At 39.0% G+C, this 23063-nt stretch overlaps 1 protein-coding gene across 1 annotated transcript in view; it reads right to left on the bottom strand.

The window, feature by feature from the left end:
- The window catches only part of cxadr (CXADR Ig-like cell adhesion molecule), a 43359-nt gene extending 22079 nt beyond the window's left edge, over positions 1-21280 (bottom strand). Inside the window, exon 1 of the mRNA XM_023280173.3 lies at positions 21117-21280. Within this exon, the coding sequence (XP_023135941.1) occupies positions 21117-21168 (52 nt within the window). The 5' untranslated portion in view covers positions 21169-21280. The remainder of the gene's footprint in view (positions 1-21116) is intronic.
- Between the last annotated feature and the right edge of the window lie 1783 nt (positions 21281-23063).

Raw genomic sequence — 23063 nt, 5'->3', positions numbered from 1 at the left:
GCAGGGTCCACGTCTACAGAAATCTTCATGCAGGTCAAAATTTATGACCGTTAAGGCTGTCCACACTGCAAGCGTGCCCACTACACAGGAGCAAGGAAAACAAATAGTGCTCAAAACAAATACTTGTTTAGAGAGGCCACATGAGGAGCTTCTTGGTCATTCACAGTTTTATACTTCAATATTAAAAGAGTTAAGAGTTAAGTACTCCCTGCCGAACTTTGGAGATTCTTTGTGTTTTTCTCAGTTCAATATGACCGCCTGGGTAGACTGGTGGACCTATTGTAGTGTGAACAGAACCGTGTCAGTGGTATCAAGGAGGGTCCGTTCATCTTTATGACCGAACTGAACATTGCATACTTAATGGTTCACATATACAAAAAGATTGTAACCTTAATTGTTGAAACTTCAGCAGAAATGTGCATGTTCATGTAGGAACCCTTTACTTAAGTTAAATAGAGGACTGAGAAAAACAATGTTTTCAGGACCTTTAAAATCACAAATTATCATGGCTTTAAAAACAGAGCTACTGCCTCTAACCACAAAATGGCTATTTAGATAATTGCTGTTTGGAACAAACCCTATGACTGAAGGATGATTTCAACATAACTGACAGGATAAATCAACCCCTACCACTAGCTTCTTAAAGTGAAACACAAACAGTCCTGTGAGTGTACTCAAAAATGCAGGTCACAGTGTTAATCAGTAACTATCTGCTATCAACACAAAGTATACAGTGTGAACCTCAAATATTTAGGATAGAAGTGATCTCACTGAGCTCAAAGTCTGCAGCAGCGAAAGAGTGCTGCATATTATCATTGGCTTACCATGGGTGAGCTTTAGTCTTTATTTAAAGTAATGGCCTCAGAGCAAAAGTAAACTGGCCTTCTTCTTGAAGGTAATATAATCGACTGATAAGCGAGGCCATCATTACAGTCCAAGGAAAACTATGAAAAATGAAAAATGGACTTCTAGTAAATGCAGTCATGCATGTCCACCAGAGACACATTTATTTCTTTGAGCTCAGTGTCTGCCATTGTAGTACTGTGTGTGTGTTTCTACGTGTGTGTGTGCATAGTAGGGGAGCTGAACAGTGGGGGATGGCACATTGGCTAATTAAAAAGTCTGTCTTAATAACTATTCATGGCTGCCTGTGTCTCTGTGAGCAGTTCATTCCCCCCAGTCTTCACCACACTGTCTGACACAGCACACCCAGCACGGTTACTGGGAGACCAGAAATGAACAAGAGGAATTTAGGGTGTCAGCATGCTCCACCCTAAACACTCACTGCTACTATCTCACTCATTCACCCCCCTTTCTGACCACTTCTGCCTGTTGTCCTCACCAACACACCCATGATTGTGGAGTACCAGTCCCCCAGGCCTTCAATTCTCTCCAGTCCTACTGATTGTAACCACACCACCCACCCCCTCCACCTTTGTCGGCATACAATGAGGAGCGAATCCTGTCTCCTGGCAACCAATCCCTTGGAGGAGGTTGCTGTGGTGCTTAGGAGACAGCATGGGAAAGGGAGAAAGAGAATGGAAGACGTAGATAGACAGTGAAGGAGGTAAAGAGAGGGGAAAAGGGGTGACACTGACAATCATAAGTCCTGTCAGGGTAGAGGCTTTATCAGGGTTTTGTTTGAAAAGGTTACATAAAATTGAATATATCACATTTATAAGTAACTTAAAGTACTCTTTTGTGAGTATGTGCATGTTTTAAAAGCATTGTATTTTATGGCAGTAAGTGTAGGCATACTAATATGTTAGTTAATTCCACTACAGAAGAGCCCTAATGTTCTCTGCAATTAATTGGAAAAAACGTGCATGTATCGGTACCAGCAATCAGCCAGATTGACTTGAAAAACATCAGGATATCAGTTATTGACATTCCTGTTTTCTTGATATCAGTTTAATATCTGCAGACATCTAAAATGTTAAATGATTGCATAAATGTAGTCATTTTATCCAAAGCACTTCATAGTTTGCCTCTCATTCACTCACACAACAGTAGCAGCAGGCTACTATGCAAGTTGTCGAGCCTGGGACGGAATCAACCAACCTTGTCACTAGTAGACAACCTACTCTGCTAAGGCACATCTGCCCCTGTTAGCTACATTAGCTGCACGGTAGGTGGAGACAGACTGTATTCACACACCGAGTCAATTTCACCTCTCATATCCACAGGTGATACTTCAAACACATATCAAGAAATCAGATGAACATGTAGGCTTTTTCCATTCTATTCTGACGTGCAATGATTGAATTCACTACATGACAGCCAGAGACAGCTAGTCACATGGAGTCAAGTGGAGACACCTGGAAAAATGATGTAGGTTAGCCACATAGTCACATCATGATTTAGGGGACTGCTGTGATTCAAGACAGCTTATGTATCCTGCTGTAAATTACTTTTACATTGAAAAGCAATGTGTTGTGTGCATTTAATAGGGCTGGCCCGAATAGCAGTTTCTGGGGTCTGGATATTCGGCCCTGATTAATGACGAATATCCGAATATTGGGTTCGCTTCGTAACTTCCGACTGGGGGGGTTCCAAATATTCAGATCTCAAAATAAATATTCGGATACGATCGTCACGACCGAATATTTGGATATTCGGGTCCAGCCCTGGCATTTAAAAACTCAATTTTCATGATTTCTACTTTTTAAAATGATGTGGTAAATTTGGTATCGCCTGACCCACTTGTGAACTGAATAATACTGATATTAATATTTGGGAGGTTAAAAAAATCAAAGCACAATCAAAAACAACAGAAGCAATCTTAGACTCCCTTAGATTGCTGTGACCAAGAGCTATACTGAATGGCTGAACAATCAACTTGTCAGTTCTGTCTGCTGTATGTAATGGTGAGACTGTTACCAAACCTAGTTTGGCATTTCTGCACTGCAATTTCTTGTTACTTGTCAACTGACATGCACATAGACAGTGCAGTAAGATAACTGGCCAATACAATGTATCAGTCTCGCTGTGCTCTGTAGTCAAGAAAGATTAGTTTCTCTGTGACATGTACAAAGATTTCTAAGCATGGATACCATTTACAGAGAAATGTTTTGTCAGAGGTCTTCTAGACAGACATGAGGTTAAGCTGTGTGGTGTAAGAAGTAGCTTCAGCAGACAGCAACAAACCCTGAAACCAAGAGACAGTTTGACAAGCTAACCTCTCCTGACCCAAGCCAACGGCCCACAGTGTCTTGGCAGGGGCCACAGTGGATCATAAGCTTCTTCTGAAGTCACAAAAGCCAAGCCTGAGCACGGGAAGCTAAAGGCAGCGGCTATTTCTGTCTCATAAGGCAACAACAGTGACAGAAAAAGCTTGGCTAGGTGGAAAAGGTGAATTATGTGGCAATAGGATTTACTTCTGTTTACGCTCTTTAAAAAGGTTTGTGTATCCTTAATGCAGTTACACTTGCATTCAATCTGCTGCGACAGCACTGGTTTGTAGCATTTCAGTTAAGTTCTAAGCATCTCAGCCTAACAGCTACAAACAAAGACATATATGTGTGAGTAAGTGTGGCGGGGAAAATGGATCTAAGAATTAAGATAGGCAGGGATGGATTCTCATCTTTTTCTCACAACACTGCAAGTGGAATATTTTCAGCTCCTTCACAACCATATATACACACATTAAAACAATCTCTAAACAAAGCATTATTTCCAACTGAATGAAAATTATCTCAGTCGTAAGAACAAACACAGAAAGAGCGGTGACGGAGTGTTTGAAGAGCGTGGCACATTTTTCTGGATGGGTAGTGATGGTGGAATGAACATTAGTGATTCATTACAGTAAATCTGCAGTCTGTGGGGCTCTGGAATGAGCAAATTAAGCAGAGACACTCTCCCCATTACAAACAGGCAAGCCAATCCCCTGTGACCACACTGAAGAACATCAGTTATTTCAGGGACAGCAGAGGATAACTTCATAACTTGGTTGCTGCGCAAAAAGAAGGCTCTGAATGCTCACCTCAGTGCTCCCACAGGAACTATTCAATTCGATGCAGTGTGGGTGCCCTGAGAGCGAGCTTGGCCGTGGTTTATTTGGTGTTGTGGAGGGCTGGGACTGTTGAACCATACTGATTGTGCTGTAATGCAGCCTGAAAGCTCTACTTGCCACTCAGAGTAGCCATCAATCCCTAGTGTGGATGGCCTAAAGGCTGTTTTGACATAATTGAACACTAAATGATAAAGGGGTGACGAATGACAGGCACTTTACTCAGCAGACTGAGCATTTGACAGCTTTTAGACAGGCCTATACGAGATGTGGTTAATACAATATCTGTGAGCGTCCACAGCAACCAATTGCTGATGTATCTATGAACCTCAACAGTGACAGTAAATCCGGTTTTATCATTTCATTCATGAAAATCCAGGCTTACCAATAACCAACGTATTTTTCTATAAGAAACAATTCATGCTACATTAAACATTAAAAATTCAAGGGGGGAACTTAATATTTTTATATATTTGTGTATTTTATATACATTTGTAATAAATGTGGAAACTGATGTATTTAAACAACAGAGAAAATAAAGGAACTACATTAAGGGAGCAGGAGAAAAGAAAGAGAACAGGAAGGACAGTCACACTGGCTTGTCCTTAATGGTTGGTTAAGTCATGATCACAAAAATTCTCAAGTCATGGCCTTGGAATTTATACTTCTTATTTATAGAATTCATTAGCATTTTATAAGGTATTGGGCAATGGATTTTAGCAGCTGGTGCTTGTTTTACCTCTCTGCCACCACGAATTGCTCTGAAGCTACACGCAATCCACTAGGAGCAATTCTGGAGAAATATATATATATATATATATATATATATATATATATATATATATATATATATATATATATATATATATATATATATATATATATATATATATATATATATATATATATCCTTTCCTCCCTCCACCTCCTACCCCTGTGAGAGAAGGGCAAATTTATCTCAAGCCCCCTGAAGAGTCAGATAACAATGCCCAGCATCTCCAGTATCTCTGAGACCTGTGCAAACACACACACAACCACACAAGCACATTAATATAAAAGGCCTCTGTCCTTCAGGATTTGTTGAATTGGTGACAATGTGATGGCTGGCTGTGCTGTGAAGCTGATAGGCAAGACGCCAGTCCAAGGAGCAGCACACAGATAGCCCACTGATAATATAATCATGGGAAATGATAGCAAACTGTACCGATACAGTCATGTAAAAAGGAAATTAAAAGAGAAAAGTGGTAAAAGAAGATAGTCTCATATGCGGTGTTCAGCAATACATTGGTGTGCCATGTTTAAAAAGATTCCTGTGCATAGATACTGTTGCAACACAGAAACAGCTCAAGTGTTTTCTTCACTTACAGATGCCAGCGGGGTAATTACAAAATCATGTCCCCCTCATTTTGCAAGGGAAAAAAACAATGCTCTGTTTGCAATTAGTGAACACATGAAAGCATTTTGCATGACTTGAGAAATGGTGCAAAAATAGAGATATGCCTCCAAACGAAACACATGCATTTTGTATGTTTTTGTTGCCACTTGATTCCTACTGGCAGAGGAGAGATGCTAGATTAGAAAAAGGTTTTAAATTAATCATGAATGTTGATGAAGAAAGTGTATGTGAAAGTAAAAACAGAGGAGTGAGACAGCAGTCAGGTATGGGCTGGCCAAACAGCAATATGACTAAACCTAAATTTGATTTGAGCTTATATCTTCTGTACCATAAGAACCAAAAAATAAAACAAAATATTTCAATGACTTTAACTTAACTTTTTACTCTTCATCAGAGCTGCTTTAAGTCTAGCTGAAGAACATGTTGAAGAAGCAGAAAACCCTGCAGCCAAAAACTTTTTTTGTTTTTTACATTTTTTTGAAATACATAACAAATGAGAAATAGGTAAAGCTGTTCAAAGAAGTCATGTTCATTAAAGGTAGGTCTTCTAAGCTTCCTGCAGCTTCCAATGAACCAAAAAAAAATGAAAACCACATGTCACAGTGGGGTATAGGAATGGGGAGTCTTTCTCTCCTGACACAAGAGTTTCTATGAACGAGGGGGAGGCAGTCATGCCGCTGCCTATCCTATCTCCCCAACCCCCAAAACAAATAAAGTGTCTGATACAGACCAGGCCCTTGCCGGCGCCCCAGCCTTTGTCCAGGCCCCAGGGCACAATGCCAGCTGTGATCAGGAGGCAGCATCGCTGATCAAACACTGAGACACAAGTGCAGCAACTACTTTATTCAGATAGTTGATAGACTCTCAGAGAATGTTTTCTACTGTGTGGGACAGGATGTGAGTTGAGTAACATAGAAACTCACATGCACATTTACAATGGAAAAAAAATAATCAAAATGTGTGACTGTGTCAAAGCAGACAAAGGTTTTTAAGACTGTGATTAATTATATCAGAGAGGTGAACACTCATAAAGTCAGCTTAAAGCAACAGAGCATGAATATCAAACTTGAACATTTCTCTTGAAACACAGGGCTTAATTAGGGATTAGAGGTCCATTCTGGAGCTCCTAACAATCCCAGTTTCAACACTATTACTGAAGGAATGTTACAAAAGTTCAGCAACTACTTGGGAGGGAAAAAAAATTTCACCTTTCTGGAATTTCCATAGCTCAGCAATTTCATCTGCTCAGTGTGAGGAGGGCTGAATGTTTGACTGTACCATGTTCACTGGGAGTCATGAGAATGAACAGGGAGAGTTGAGCATGATTTGCTTTTCACTGAGATAAGAAACTACTTCCTCATACCATCTGAAACAAATCACTGACTAACTATTTTAGCATGCTGGCTCCATCAACTGAGGTCTTGTTTTTACTTAACTTGAAAGGTGCTGAGGTAAATCCAGCCACATTTAAACAAAACGTGTGTTAAGTAAACACCTATGGAGACAAAAAGACTCTCATGGCTGCCAAACCACTAAAAGGATTAAGGTGTCAGGCCAGACTACAGCCAGTTCAGAGGAAAGTACAAAATATCATGAATTCAAACACAAATTCCTCCAACTGAATTCTTGGGTTCCTCCCTCGTTCCTTTAAGTGGACTGCTGTATATTTTCAAACTTTAAGTCTGACAACTTTTGGAAATAAGTTAATCACTGTAAAATGTATTGATCACAATGAACATTACCTTAGAAAGGTGCGAAATACACAATGAAAAAGTAATCTATTTCAGTAATTCCAGGATATTTTTCTTGAATGGAAAGTTGCTTGCTGATGAAAAATCACAAAGAAGACATTCAGTTACCTCGGTTACAACTAATTTTCTTACACTTTGTGCAGAATACGGAAAGCCAAGATTACGACATTACCGCTACCTACACTAGATTTACATGGTAACCTCCTTTCCATGTAGTGCAGAGGCATGTATGGCTGTCTGTTGGACTGGCCACGAGGCAGTCAATGAGTTTGCCTTGCTCATGCCTTTTCCTCCAGGTTCTGATCTAAAATCAGGCCCTGTGCCTGAGGGACACTGCTTTATAGTGGTCTTCTAGACAGTGGTAGAAATTACACAGTCCTGTATGTGTTTTATGCCACCAAAAGGCTACAGGACCAACACTACGTATTTCACTGCAAATATCTGATAGCTGCTGAAAGCTGCCTGAGGACTCAAGCAAAAATGGCATGTTGACAAAGTACTTTGTAATAACTGCTAAAACATCAATTCCTTTTCAAATGCATTTATAACATCCCCCTCTCTAAACCCTCTCATCCTGTCCAAAGCACTCTCCACCAGGCAGAATGAGGTCTTTGCGGAAGTGTAACACAGACAGTGCCTTCCTGTCCTCTGTGTGGGGGAGACACTACAGCAGGACATCAAGATAAGGCTGCTGTTAAAAGATAACAAGATGGATAATCCTTTTTCTTTTCTCCCTTTTTCTTCTGCACAGGCAGTGAAACACGCCTGATATTTCAAAGCTGGAGTCTCTTCTTCACTCAGAGGTTCTTGAAGGCAGGTGTAGTAAATGCACCTGAGTGGTGAGCCCTGTAGGAAGCTGCAGGCGAAGACTGTCAGTTGTTGTTACAGCTTAACCAGGACCGCTGGGTTTATTCATGCCTCCAGCTCGCACTCTCAGCCTCGACATGAGGAGAGAGCTCAAAACGACCGCTCTTGTCGACATACAACGCTAAGTGACAAGACACGATTGGGAATGTTAAAAATAACTCCACTGCACGAGTTTAGCTATCATGCACAAAGAGGCAATCCAGCATTTTTGGTCATGACATAGTGTGACGGTATCTATTCTCCATGTTATGTTCTTTAACTGTGCATGAGATGAGGCTTGTCAAACTCAGAAAGAGAAGCGGAGAGTCTGGACAGTGGAGATAAATGCAGTAAGCCCATTAAAGACGCAGAGCTCAGATTCGAGGGCATTCAAGAATCTAGGAGTTACACTGTGAGCCGCAGCAAGTGAAAAGTTTGGTATTTTGACCCTGATAGGCTAATTAGATTCCTCTCAGCAACACAAGTAAGAAAAAAAATCTTAGAGAGCTAATCACTGCAAAATGGACACAAACTCCTTTAAAAAGCATTAACTTTACATCAACATATACATTACTCCCACATTAAATCGGACTACAGAGCGTGAAATTGTTTCTGAATTGAAAAGCAGTAGCTGTGCTACATTCTAATACCCAGCAGAATAAAGCTGATACTAGGGATGCAATAAGGAGCTCTGCCTCATAGGTTGAAAGCAACTGTGCACACATTTTTCATCATCAGTTTCAACTTCTAATGAAGATGAATATTTTCTCAAATGGTTCTAATATGGTATAATATTCTTCACATAGGCCCTTTTAAAAATAAAATGCAACCAAATCAAAGCAGTAATTCTTAGTCATTATAGATTTAGGTACACCAGTGGTTACTATGGCAACAGCAGGAGCAGTTTAATACTACTACCAATCAATAAAAGAGCAGCTGGTCTATCTTTTCACAGGGCAGCCAAACAAACTAAGGTAGTTTTGCTATAGAAGTCAGTAATACCTGCAACCCACAGTCTGACTTCCTTTTTCCCACACAATTTCAATAACCATCTGCAGCGAGTGCTAGCCAAGGAGGCGATCACATTACCTTACTGGCAGCAACTCTAAACAGCCCTGATAGAACAAACAAAGCGTTGTAAAAATGACACAGGATTGTTCTGGAATGCATGCTACATTAATTCCTGTGAATTTCTTGTGCCAAAGCCAGCAAAGGGATGGCACACTCCACCACTACCAATAAGTAAACTCACTGTAAATACACTGTATGGCTACTGCAGTGAAATACAGACTACAGAGTATCAACATTGATTTTACGATTTCATGAAACTCTGAAGCAGTATAACTGAAAGTTCTTTGTCCAAATAGTCACTGTAAATGGGAATGGAAATTACCTTTTGAGACAAACAAAACCTTAACATCCATGGTAAAAAGGGAAAATGTCAAAAGCAGCCTGACAACTACAGGACATTCTGCAAGGTCATCTGGCTGTTGAGAGTGTAGTGGATGTAGTAAAGTGCTTTTTCCTGAAACCTGCCATACAAGCCAACTCCCTGATGGCTCTAATGACATCTAAAAAGGTCTGACCCCTGAGTGGTCTAGACATGCAGCCAAACACTGTTTATAGGGCATCCTGGATCAGGCTGACAAGTAGATAATCTCAGTGAAAGTGACTGTTCACCTGCCGTGGTGTGGTTACATGACAATATGCACAATTTGTTTTAAGTAGAAGGGCAACAAAAGCAATGATAGTTCACTCGCAAGATTCTGACATTTGGAAGCTTCTGGCAATGTGTGCCCACCGTGTTCATTCGTTACAGTCCAAACAACATCAACCTTTACTGACATCCACATGTGAGGAACAGCTGGGCAGTGACATATGAAAATGATTGTTATTTTTGTTTCCAATTGAGTCCAATTGTAGAAGAAATGCAGCAAAACTAAGGAAAATATTAAGGTACTAAATTATGGCCATGTTTTTTCCCTACCTAAATGTCTTTCTCTAGATTCAGTGCTTATCTTAGAAAAAGAACCAATCTCTGACATCAGTCATTTTATTTCTTCTGGTGCCCTGTTGGCAAATCCAACTCTATCTACATTTGCCTCAGATGATGGGGTAGTTTGGATAATAATGTAACTTTTGAGGGAAGACTTCCCTGAGAAAGATCTCTCTTCAAGGGATATCTAATGACAGGTCGGAACTGAATCAAAAAAGTCGACTGGAGCAGACCTTTTAAATACAAGACTCTTAATACTGGCTGGACTTCTTATACCTTATTCTTTAAGATTTATTTTAAACTTTGTTTGTGAAAGTATTCCTTAAGTGTGGAAAACAGCACATGTACAATATACAACATAGAGGTTGTGGCAACAGCAATCCAAAAAAAAATATCTCACAGTCTCCAAATTGCTGGAAAGCTTATCAATATTCAAATGCATCACTTTTTTAAATGAGCATTGCATTTTATCCTTTATCAGACTGGTTTCAGACTAGGACACAGCACTCTGACTGCAGCATATTAGGTGATAATATCTGTTCTCTGTGTAGGGTGGTGTGTTGTATTGCCTTGTTCACTGATTTGTGTAAAACATCTGACACAGTGGGTCACATTCTTTGATTGAACAGGCAAATGCATGTAACTGGTTTGACAGTTATACTAACAGAATTCAACAGATGCAGATGGTCATCAATATGGTTTCCTTGAAATAACAAAAAGGGTGCCACAGGGCTCAATACTAGGTATTACTCTGCTCACATTGTACATAGAAGACCTAGGATCATTGGTTAGTAACAGCTCTCCTTATTTTATTCATTGCTGTCTATTGACAAACTTTTGTCAGATTCATAGTGAGTTTTTTGTTAAAAGCTCTTTACTTGCCTCGTTAATCCAGATATGACTAATAACATTCTTTCACCAGATCCTAATTTTTTTTTAAAAACTACAAGTTTTACTATTTCTACAATAACTGGGGCTCAACTAAATAAATTAGTACCTGGGTATCTGGTTAGATGTAAAAATATCTTTGAAAACTCATGCTGACGAACTGACTAAGAGACTTACACTTAAATTAGGTTTCATTTTTTTTAGAAAGAAGCATTGTCTTTTTTGCAGTAGGTTGCAGATTGTACAGGCAACATTTTTCTTCGTGCTCAACTATGCAGATGTGTTTTACATGCATGCTGCTGTTCATACCCTCAAGCCACTTGATCCTGGGTATCACAGCTCTCACATTTATTGCAGGTGATAGTTTCAGAGCCCACCACTATATCATGTACGAAAAGGTAGGGTGACCATTAGACACCATGCAAGACAACACTGTCTTTTTTATATACATACGAAGTTATCCTTAATGAACTGCCATTGTACTTATCATTTACTAAGATGGGTCACCATGCTTGGTAACATGCATGTGTTACCTTCAATACTCCATTTATGAATACAGAATTAGGAAACTGCACTTACTATGCTTACTATGCTCATAATCTGATTAAGCTTGAGTTTGATTGATTGTTGGAGCTTTGTCGATGGAGAATTTCTGTCACTGTTTGGGGCAGACAGTAAAGTTTATCTATTTATCTAGGACCTCAATTCCTCAGGTTAGACAAATTTTTAACTTTAGAATAGTTTCCACCTCTGTTAGATTATGTTTGATATAATGAATGCTTCTGTTTTTTATGTGCTGCTTTGTCCTTATGTATTGTACTGGCTGCGTGTTGATTTTAAACTATTCTATTGTATTGCTTTGATTTTGATTATGTATTTGCAGGGTACCACTGTGCATGAGAGCCTTGCTCAATTGGTTTTTCCTTGATGAAATAAAAATATTGGTTTAGCAGACCTGGGCTTGACCTACATCTTGCAGAAATGGCAGCAATCCAGATTTTATCAGTGTCCAGCAGTCCAAATGTTGAATGGGACCAACACATCACTGAACCTGCAGCATATATCTGCTGTCTCAAAGTGGAATTAGTTGGGTGACATTGTAGGCACTCAGAGGATCTCTTTATGTGTCCACAGGTCATTAATCTACAACTCCAGCTGCTGAGTTCTGTTATAGCTCTAGCTGTCCCTTATAAATCATTTCCTTACTCTTGTCAGATAGATGTCCTGTCTCAGAGGTATTAAATGCAGAGGCAATGCTCCCCTACACCTAGTGGAAAAAGCTGGGTGCTGTGAGTGCCAGTGTGGCTGGAGACTGGGTGGTGAATTTACTTTTCTTCCAATTATCAGCCACTCAGAGAAAGCCAGCCAGTCACGCAGCTCTGTCTGTGCCCATGAATTATACATGGGCTCCATTAAGACACTTAACAGCTGGTTCCTTGGGAACTTACCAGCAACAACTCCAGCCTGGCTGCCCCTGTGTGCCTGCTTATTAAAACAGCAGCACTTGTGATTAAGGTTGTGCAGTAATGTGCATTTTGACCATCATAAACCAGCGAGTCACAAAGCTATTTTCAGTTCAATTTCATCTCTCTGGAGGGCAACTGGGCCAGCTGCCGATTTCCTCACATGGCGGCGAGATGCACTACAGTAATTAAATGTCTGTTGTGGCTGCTGACCTTGCTGTGGTTCAGGCGCTGAGCCTTTTCTACACCCAACTGTAGCAGATGCCCCAGTCATCATACCTATAGATCCAATAAAGACCCAGGAGTAATAACTTCAGAGGCAAGGGAGGAGGAAAAGACTGTTCTAATGAATATTAATGGCAGAAAGGGAAGGTGGTAGACAGCCACACTCATTTTGGACACCTGGTTGTAAAACCATAGTTTGCAAATTTAAAGTCATCTGAATGCAGTGAAGGCCTGTTATTTAAATTTATACAACATATACATTTGCACTTCACTCCTGGATTCCCAACCTGCCTTACATAAAAGACATAAAAGGAAAACACTGATTTTTTTGCTTTGTCTGAACAGTCTGATAATGAGAACACTCCAATACCCTTTAATATAAATGAAACAGCAATAAAGTTGTTAATCTAACCCAAATGCTACCCCTAGATGTAAGGGGTATATTTTTCTGTTCTGTTAGGTTGTATCTAGTCTAATATCATGTAATGTTTTTCATGAAATTAAGTGTTAGCTTTCATTCAAATTTCAAAATAAGATTAGGGACATTTTATAAAAATACCACTGCTTGTGTATGTAGTAGCTTTCCTTTCTTCCTATGTTCCTACACCTGCAATCATACCTGCAGCATTCTATAATACCCAAAACTGAAATATATTCACGAAAATGGTGAGGTTCTGTCACATACACAATGGACAGATGCTATAACAGATATAGTACCAGCTGTCATTAAAACCTACATTTAATATTTGGCCTCTTTACAGATTCTGCAGATTTTCATTGCAGTCTTTGGCTTCAGTTTAGCATCAGCCTGATTATGAAGCAACAAATGTCACAAGAAATGGGATTTTATGGATGTAATTCTGTGCCGCTTTGTATCAATGCTCTTTTAACACTCCTAACAAGATTCAGTCTGCTAAAATTTCACCACACAAAATGCTTCAATATTTCTAAAATCTGTGATGAAAGCAATCATACCCCTATAAAAATTGTTCAGAGTAGGATTTTGTGCATGGCTTTTTTTTTTTTTTTAAAACAACAAATCCCCCTTTTTTGTATGGACAGGAGTTATTAGCATAACCATTTAATTTGACAAGATGATTCAAAACCGAACTAAGACAGAGAAAGACTGACTTGACTATCAACACCACAAGGAGCAAAATCAAGTAGGAATGAGTAAAGAAAGAAGCTTTCTTGAAACAATACTTATTTGCCTTTTTCACCATACCCGCAGTTGACAATGTGTAATGTTTTTCAATGAGATGAGGTGCTAAAAATGGCTCCTTGAACAGCTGCTATACCCCCCACCCCCTCCAAAAATTCACCCCACCTTCTGCATATGTCACTTATTTTCTGAGACATAATATTTTTCAAGATTAGACACACAATTAACTCTGATGTTCTTAGTGGAGAGAGTGGGGGCTTACTGCTAGACGACAAAATATAATCATCTTCCCACAACTCAGCTGTGTGTAAGACAATGCCTGGACATCAGCTGATAATAATGTGACATGCACAATACAATATACAAAACTAATCTCTAAAATGATACAGCCATTGGAATTCGCAACTAGCAACTAAGAATTTATTGTCACAATAAACTGTCAGGTCTGTTATACATGATAAGGCACATTTTTTCTTACACAGTATACCATTAAATCCAGTTCTTTAACAATGCACCACAGATTATCTATCAGAGGTTTAAGCTTGTGTAGAGCCGAACTGACACGTACCTAGCAGGTAAACAGAAGCAAGCTGCACACCAGCACCTGCAGATGCAGGACCCTGGGGTCCTACCTGCCACACTGTGTATCCTCACACTCAGATGTGTAGCTCAGAGTGTTATGCAAAAACATAAGGAAACACAGTCATAAAATGAGGACAAAAAACAACAGGCAGAATAATGCTTCAGAGACCACAACACTTGCTTTGGAATATTTTGTAGTTCTGCGAGTTACAGTCAATTCCAGCCTTTTAGCAAAAAACAATATCCATAGTCTGAGAAAAGCAAAATCTGAATAAAGGCACTAATTCCAATGCAAGACATTCACTATTTAAAAGCAGTAGCAATAACCAGAAAATTAATGGCAAATTAGAAACATTTCTTTTCTCATAGCTCTGAAACAGCTTTAAAACATTTCACAAACTCCTATATGTAACATTTAAAAAAATTCTAGATTTTTTTTCAAAAGGATTATTCAGACATCCTCCAAATCTCCTTCACTGTCTGGTGCGCTGCATCTTCTCTGCTTCGGTGCCGTTTATCTACACAAAAATGGTATTCTGGCGATGTTCATTTGAGATATGAGGTACGTGAAAACTCTTATTATCATCACAGAGAACAGCTTATTTGTCACAGAGCCCATTATTCCTCATTAGGAGCGGAGGGCGATGCGGGTGCTGCAGAGCTGGGCATCAAGTGGCTAAGTGATGAATGTGCTCTGGAGGTGTTTATCGCCCTAACAGTGCAACACAGTGATGATGACCGATGGACTCACGAGAGCGGGGAAAATCAGCACTGCTGTGACCTTGTTTTAACTCATAGATTACATGGATAGCAGAGGGACTGTCTCTTTTTCAGTACAATTCAACTCATATTTTAAGAAGGCTAAACCTATAAGAGGTGTCTTATCTAGATTCTAGACTTAGTGTCCACCAATTATCATCTTATTAAATTAGATTTGTGTCTATGGAAAGACTTAAGTAAGATGCGTGTGAAAATTTTTTTCATACTAAATCTCTGAGTTATTGTTTAAATTCTTACAACAGTGTATCGGTGTAACAAACCCAAACAGTTTCTAAAGGCTCCAGTGTTTATTACACATAGTAGCAGTAAGATGTTAAAAGAACAAAGGCTTGCAATTTGATATCATTCAGCAAAAATGCAACATTTATACTCACAGTTAGTCACAACTCTAGGCAACAGTAACGTTCCTCTAACAAATATTTATATTACTTACAAAAATAAATGACATATTTCCATCATGCTTCCTGTAGTATTTTTATTAAGTATTTACAGGTACCCTTACATCATTTCACTGCTACCAAACCAACTCTTATGATATTCCTAATATAATGGTTGAGGATGGAAATTGTCATTAATTAGCTTTGCTGGGTTTTTTGGGTTTTTTTTTTTTTTGTCTTCAGCAATTTTCTCAAAGTTCTGTTAATTTCTGCACTATACTTTAATGGAAACTTTACTGTTGGCAAACCAAAACAGTGGTGTATCAAGGTGAGATTAATTTTCTTAAAATCTTTTACTCCTCAATCAATTCAAAATTTGTTTGCAGTCAGCTTATTGGGCAATAAAGCACATAATTCAATTTACATACAGCTGAAGACCCTGTGATGGTGTCAGTAGGTCAATTCTGTGGTCTAAGTGTTGGAGAAGTCAGGTCGATGTAACACACACACTTGAATTATGCATCTGTCAATGCAACATTGACTTTATGACCAAAAGGTTCAAGTAAAATCTTTCCAATATATCTTCCTACAAAAATGCTTTGGCAGCAACCCCAGAATGCAGTTTTACTCCCTACCTGTGAAAAAGGAATGAGCTCTGAATACAAAGTGGCTGCGCAACCATTAACAGGACTCCGAAACAAGCACCACTATTAATCATTTTCACTGATTCTCTTAGCAGGAAGTAATTTGTTCATTCAGTAATTCAGATATGAAATGGAAGGTGGAGGAGAGGAGAGAGGTAGGGTAATGTGGCAAGGTAAAGGTAGGATCAGCATTTCACACTCCCATATAGGTGAGCAGTAGTTGGCACAAGGCTTGTACGGGGCTGGCATGCTAAAATATTAATGTCTGGGGCTGTGAATATTCATGTGCGGTCGTCCCCATCATCAGATTGTGGAGGACAGAGCAGTGTCCCTGGAGTGTAATCTGATTCTACATGTCCCTGCTTCATTTCCAAGGACAGGGGGCTCTGGGTAGAGTGGGTGCTTGGATGGAGGTGAAGCTGTGGCTGCAACATGTTTCAGCCAACAGGAGGCAAGTAGTGGCATTAGACTGCTGGGTGATGACAAGTAAATGTGACCTCTAGTCATGACTGTCTGCATGAGGCCAATGACAATGGCTCAGGTTGTGCTGTTCATGTGTCCACCCAAAATCTGTGGTCGGAACTATTTCTTCAATGGCCCCACTTTCTTATATACTATTTTGTAATAGTCATTCTCATCATGAGAGTTGCTGTTCAAACCTCTATTGTTTCAAGTTATTCAGTTCATCTGCAAAAGCTATTTCAACAAAATAACACAGGGATTTTTATCTGCTGTAAAAGAATACCTAACACATGCATACAAACAAGGGGGAGGGTAGATTTCTGGAGCAAGCAGAGCACACACACAAGTACTCCCTGTATCTGCACGTCTGTTTTCAAAAGGTAACTAAGCAACCAGTTTCTGGCCAGGGCCTTGGGTTGCAGGCTCTTATCAGGTAACTGCCTTCTGCGCCTGCTCACATTTTCACCAGGTTTCTGTTTGACTCAAACAACCAGGAGTGGAGGGAGTAAAAGGGCAGATTCTGCAGTACTGTAGGGGAAATACCACCCAAGTCCTATGCAATATCCATAGCAACCCTGTCTCCCAAAAATGATGTTCCTATACAACTTAACTGTATTGTCATTTATGTTTTAAAAGAAAGGCATTTTCTACCTGAAAGGTAAGACTATGACATTTAAGAAAAGGTTTCCAGTTTGAAACAGCTACAAAGTCCACATACATAGGTAGGAGGAAAGGGTGGCAGTCAGCAACAGGATTTTCCCCCAGGACACTGAGGTGCACGTCTTGTGTGGGATGATTATTGTTGACAATTAAATATTTAGTTTTCACTTGTCTACTTTCAGTTTAACTTGTTGTTTGGTTTGGTTTAAGTTAGGTACCCATAATATGCTGTTAGTTTCAGAAAAATGTCCTACTTTGGTAGACACTTTCACAGTCATAACAATTTGCGAAAAACTTCAGTTTAGGCAACAAAATAAGAAAAAGTACAGCTTAGGAAAAATTACAACACTTTGACAACATGTTTGAAACTTCTCCTAAAAAGGAGTGGCAGTGAAGCATAAAACAAATGGCTAAGATATGTGAATTTGAAATCTATTTGTGTCTCAAACACATGTAATCAGGCTGAAAATATGTTTCCCAGAAAATGTAACTGAGAATGCAGCTTAGCTCTACGAGATCGTAATGTTTTTAAAGACAAGGTTGTGTATAGTATAGAATCTGCCACTAAATAAAGAAGTGTCACCTAATAAAGGAAAGAGGAGAGACAGACATGTCACACAGGTCTAACCATAGTGTCTTATGACTGACAAATACACAAAGTGTTTCTTGGAAAAGCTTTTTGTTGGCATTCACTGTATAAAGAACCACTTAGTTGGTTCTCTGAGGCAGTAAGCATATTGACTGATAACCAATAACTAACTCACAGCAATTGCCCTCTGTGGACAATATCCTATCAAAAAGAATAAAAAACATCACCCTAAGAAATGGAAAAGGGGCCACTGTCAAAGAAGTATTTTCACACCCACAATACCTACAAGCATTATATATATATATATATATATATATATATATATATATATATATATATATATATATATATATATATATATATATATATATATATATATATATATATATTTATACATAATATATATATATATATACATACATATATATATATATATATATATATTTATTTTTTTTTTTTTTTAAATTTATTTATTCTTTTTTAAACTTTCCTGACACCAAATTGCTTAGTTAACTGGAGTATTGAATTAAAATTTTATCACTTTACCATGACGCATATTTTTTACTAGGAGTCAACATTGTAAACTGATTATGATTGGTTTTCAGAGAGATGGTCGGACAAACAAACCAAGCATGCAAGCTGACCAGTATATCATGGCTGTTAGGTCCAGCTCACATACTAAAGCTAGTGTCAGACCAATTATTGGCCTGGCCGATTTTCTGAGCCAGACAATTTTTCTAACTATCTGTATCATATAAACAATTCTAGATAGAATAAATTGATTTCTCTCTCGACCTATAGGCACAATTCTGTGATGTTGAGTAGTGTCCTTCTTACATCTGATTGCTTATACAACTGACGTTACACCAATCAACACTGAAAGAAATATATAAAAAGTCCCCCTTTATTTAATGCGTACACTAAGGTATTTTAACAAAGTTAAGATGGGGCTTGTTCCAAACTTTGACCAAGATTTTAATTTTTACTGCAGCTGTATATCACTTGCAAATATTCATTAGCAGTCTCCTTGATTTCAAATAATCAGCATTGTCCCTGACAAAAAACATTTTGGTCAACCCCAGATTTATAGAATTAAAGACTATGTGTACTAAGATGCCTATAGCCTTCAGGAACATTTCAACAATTATTTATCTAATGATGACATCTGCCTGAAACATTGGAGAAAAAAATCCCAGAATGATGCTTGTCATAAACGCAATGATTTAATTTGATTCAATTTTAAAATGTGAAGGTTAGATGAATATTTTACAGATTTTTTTCCTGACCATCTGCTGTGGTTTTAGGGGATTTCAGATCTCCTCTATTCCCTTTTATTTCTTTTGTCAACATTTTACATTCCATGCAGTGCCTCATGGACAAATAGGACAAAGAAAATGGAGCAGAAAGACCCCACTTGTTATTTTGCCATTGAAGAGGGGTTAGCACATTACTGTGTATTTCTAAGCCACATTAAAAGAATGCTACAATTCTGGCAGATACTGTTCTTGTCTGCTGAAGTGGAACAGCGCCCAAATGACGAGACCATAGTGCCATTAAAATGGTAATGAGCCCAAAGTATTGTACACAACAATGAGACAAAAGATGGCAAACAACACACTACGTAAACATTATATTACACTCAAAAACCCTAGCTTTTACAAAGAGAAATGTGCTGGAAGATCCCAGACAAAGGACTTCTTCATTACTTTCAATCTCACACCAATAAGCAGACTGGAATGTCATTGCCCTAACCATGGTTATGCGGCTTCCCATCGAAATCTCAGACAATACTTCAATAACCACCACGGCATGTCACTGAGAGAAGCCAAAAGACTATTCTAAAGGAAAAGTTTAACACTATTGTTTGGAGTGGGAGGAGTGATCTTCTAGTTTCAGTGTAGATTCCAGTGCACTAAACAGCCACACCCTTTTACGCAGAAAATTAAACCAAGCACTTGCTACAATTACAAGAACGTGGGGGGTGAATTTGTCACTAACATTATAAGCATGTAGTTTTGACAAATTGATAAATAAGGCTAAAGATCATTTCTACATTTTTTGCCCAGATGACACCATGGCAATGTATTAAAAAAACCTGTCCTATTTTTGTCCATATTAGAAATTAAGCATGATCAATTCTTGAGGCTGTGAATAAAAAACAACAGAAGAATAAATGAGAGGAGCACAAACTAGAGATAAAGAATATCACTTGGCTTGTGCTTTAGGAGGTTAGTTCAGTTTTGCTGTTTAATCATTGCCTGGTATACAGGGGAGGTTTAAAAATAACTTTTCTTATCAAAGGTTTAAAAGGCTGTCCACCTGCAGTGTCAAACAGCCTCTTAGTTGAGGGGTCACTGGGACTTAACTTTCAAGGAATTAAAGTCTTGACAGTGAAACGTTTAAATATGTAAATGATACCAACATAACACATGCTAACATGTGGTTAGGCTGATGTGATGGGCTTGGATCTGGGTCTGGGGTAGGGGCAGGGGGGATCTATGAGCAGATGGCAGACAGAGAGGCAGCACTTTGAAGTCCTGCAGCCACAGGTTTAAAAGAGGATCAATCTATTGTGTTAACACCAGACGACAACCCAAAAGACATCACACGCACATACATTGATTTTTGGCAACGGGTAAGGTCCCTAAATATCATCTACCATTTAATTTCTGTGAGCACTTTAATTTATATGTCAATATGTATTAAAAACCATTTAGCCCCGTAATGAACATTAGGCGGCACGCCCGAGGAGACAAGTACACCAAACCTTTGTCACAGACGTACAAAAATAGATAAAACGTTTGCCAACTTTGATTAGTTATATATTTTTCTTTCTTCTTTGCGTTTCTCTTTTTCTTCTGCAATGAAAACAAGAGTTAAAAGCTCATTGCCGAAGAGTAAGTCTGCTCAAATATCCAAACTTTGTCATAGTTTGAGTGTTTAAATTTGAATCCGCTCCAGCAGTTTAGTTGTGGTGCTAGCTAACTAAACTGACCTTGGGTCGGAGTTCCTCCATGTTCTCCGTGTTGAGCAATTTCTTAAATTGGATTCAGACATACTGTGTTAATCACTGAAGTTACGTGTTAATCATCAACTCGGAGTAATGAAATCATAAATGAAACTCATCTGCATTCTTAACTTATCGAAAAAAGCCAGTTTACACGTTACCGTCAGTGGCTAACGTTATTGTACAACGGCTGACCACCGTGAGACTGTTCGCCGCGTTTTAGTGGAAAAATGATTAGATTTAAAGTAGCTGAGCGGCGGCTGCTGACACAAAACTTACCTGTGAAGAGGCTCAACAGAACACAGCAGACCCGGGCTGTCGAAAGCTCCATCTCTGTCGCAGCTATTCCAACACTTCTGCAGTGAAACTTGGTCGAAGAACTTATGGGGAATTTGTGAGAACAGCAGCAGCCAGCTCCACCGAAGCATCCAAACTCCACTCCTCCTCCTCCTCCTCCGTGCAGGTGCACAGCGGAGCGCGCCGCAGGCTGTCACGTGACCGGCGGAGGGATTTTTACAACTAAGGTCCAGTGACGCCATCTGCAGGCAGACATACGTCATTGACTACATGACAGGGACCTGACACTTCTACCTTTTCTTATTCAATAGTAGGTTTTGCAGGACTGTAGATACAAACACAAGAGAGAAAAATGTTAGAAATGCCACTGATGAATTTTAATTATTTTTTAACTTAAACGAAATGGTTTCCTTAAAAACTTATGTCTTTATGGGATTGAAATGCTTCTGTCTGCCTAGAGCCCTGATTATTTTACAGAACACACGAATTCAAGCACATTCATCATTTACAGCATTTGTATGAACAAATGCTTATAAAAAGTATTCGCCCCCTTGGATGTTTCTTTAATTGCTTTTCAACACTGTTCATTTTTTTTTAAATGGCAAGAATTTACAAAGTCATGTAATGTCAAAGTGAAGACAGATTTCTACAAATAAATGTCAATTAATTAGAAATATAAACTGTAAAATAAGTGACCCCCTATGAACTGATTCACCCATCAACAAGGTGCAGCAACTCAGTGAAAAGATTACCGAAAAGCATAAATCTGGGCATGGATACAGAAAAATTCTAATTTTTTTAATGTTATGGCCACTGGTGGTTGTGTGCCATCTAGCTTCTGTGGTGGATTTTTTGGGCATGTCTTGGTGAAGACTGTAGCTTCTGTTAGCAGCTACTTGTGTCCTGTATGTGTCCTGTAGCTACTGATGGGTGGTGATTCGCAGGTTGTGTCTTCTTACAAATGTGTGTTTTGAGGCACCAGTTTTATTTAGTTAATTATGCACACTGGACAATCATTTGTATTAGTTTCTGTTGCTTGTGGTGGGTGTTGCTATTGTGTTTAGGTTTGGCTAAGGAGTTTAGTTGTGTTGTTTTTGTTTAGCCAATTTAAGAACTCTGTTAGCCTTTGTTTGGTTTTATTTGGTTCTTTGATTTAGCAACATCCACCAGCCCTGTCTTCCTGTGTTTGATCACTTTTGTGTTAATTCTGTCACTCTGCAATAAATTGCTTTATCTAACCAATTATATTTGGTTGTTTTTTGTTACACCCAGCTGACCCTAGCGGTTGGGTCGCACCACTTAATATACCTTGGAGTACAGTTAAATCCATTATTGAGAAATGGAAGGCATATCACAAGTGCGTAAATCTGTCTAGAGCAGGTTGTCCTCCAAAAATTAGTGACGGTGTAAGAAAGAGAGTAGTGAGAGAGGCCCTCAAGACACTTATGACTCTTCTGAAGGAGTTACAAGCTTCAGCAGTTGAGATCAGAGAGACTGTTCATACAACAACTGTTGTCCGGGTTCCTTACCAGTTTCATGGGAGAGTGGCAAAGAGAATGCTCCTGTTGAAAACAAAAATTCGTATTAAATCTCAACAAGAGTTGGCCAGACTGTGACCTCAAGAAGGTGCTTTGGTCTGAAAGGACCATAATTGAGCTTTCTGGCCATTAAAATAGACACAGACACTAAACCCTGTGCGTTATCACAAGCACACCATCCCCACCGTGAAGCATGGTGGTGGCAGCAGCATCGTAGCGTTGGGGTGTAAAGGTAAAGGGTAAAATGAATGCAGCAAAGTCTAGGGAAATCTTGGAGGATAACCTGATGCAGTCTGCAAGAGAACTTGGGAGAAGATTTGTTTTCCAGCAAAACAATAACCCTAAGCATATAGCCAAAGCTACACAGACATTGCTTAGAGACAAGAAGGTA

This window comes from Amphiprion ocellaris, chromosome 14, assembly GCF_022539595.1.
Source record: "Amphiprion ocellaris isolate individual 3 ecotype Okinawa chromosome 14, ASM2253959v1, whole genome shotgun sequence".
Taxonomy (NCBI): domain Eukaryota; kingdom Metazoa; phylum Chordata; class Actinopteri; family Pomacentridae; genus Amphiprion; species Amphiprion ocellaris.
Note: the sequence above shows the minus strand (reverse complement) of the source record. Positions and strands in the feature narration are given on the sequence as shown.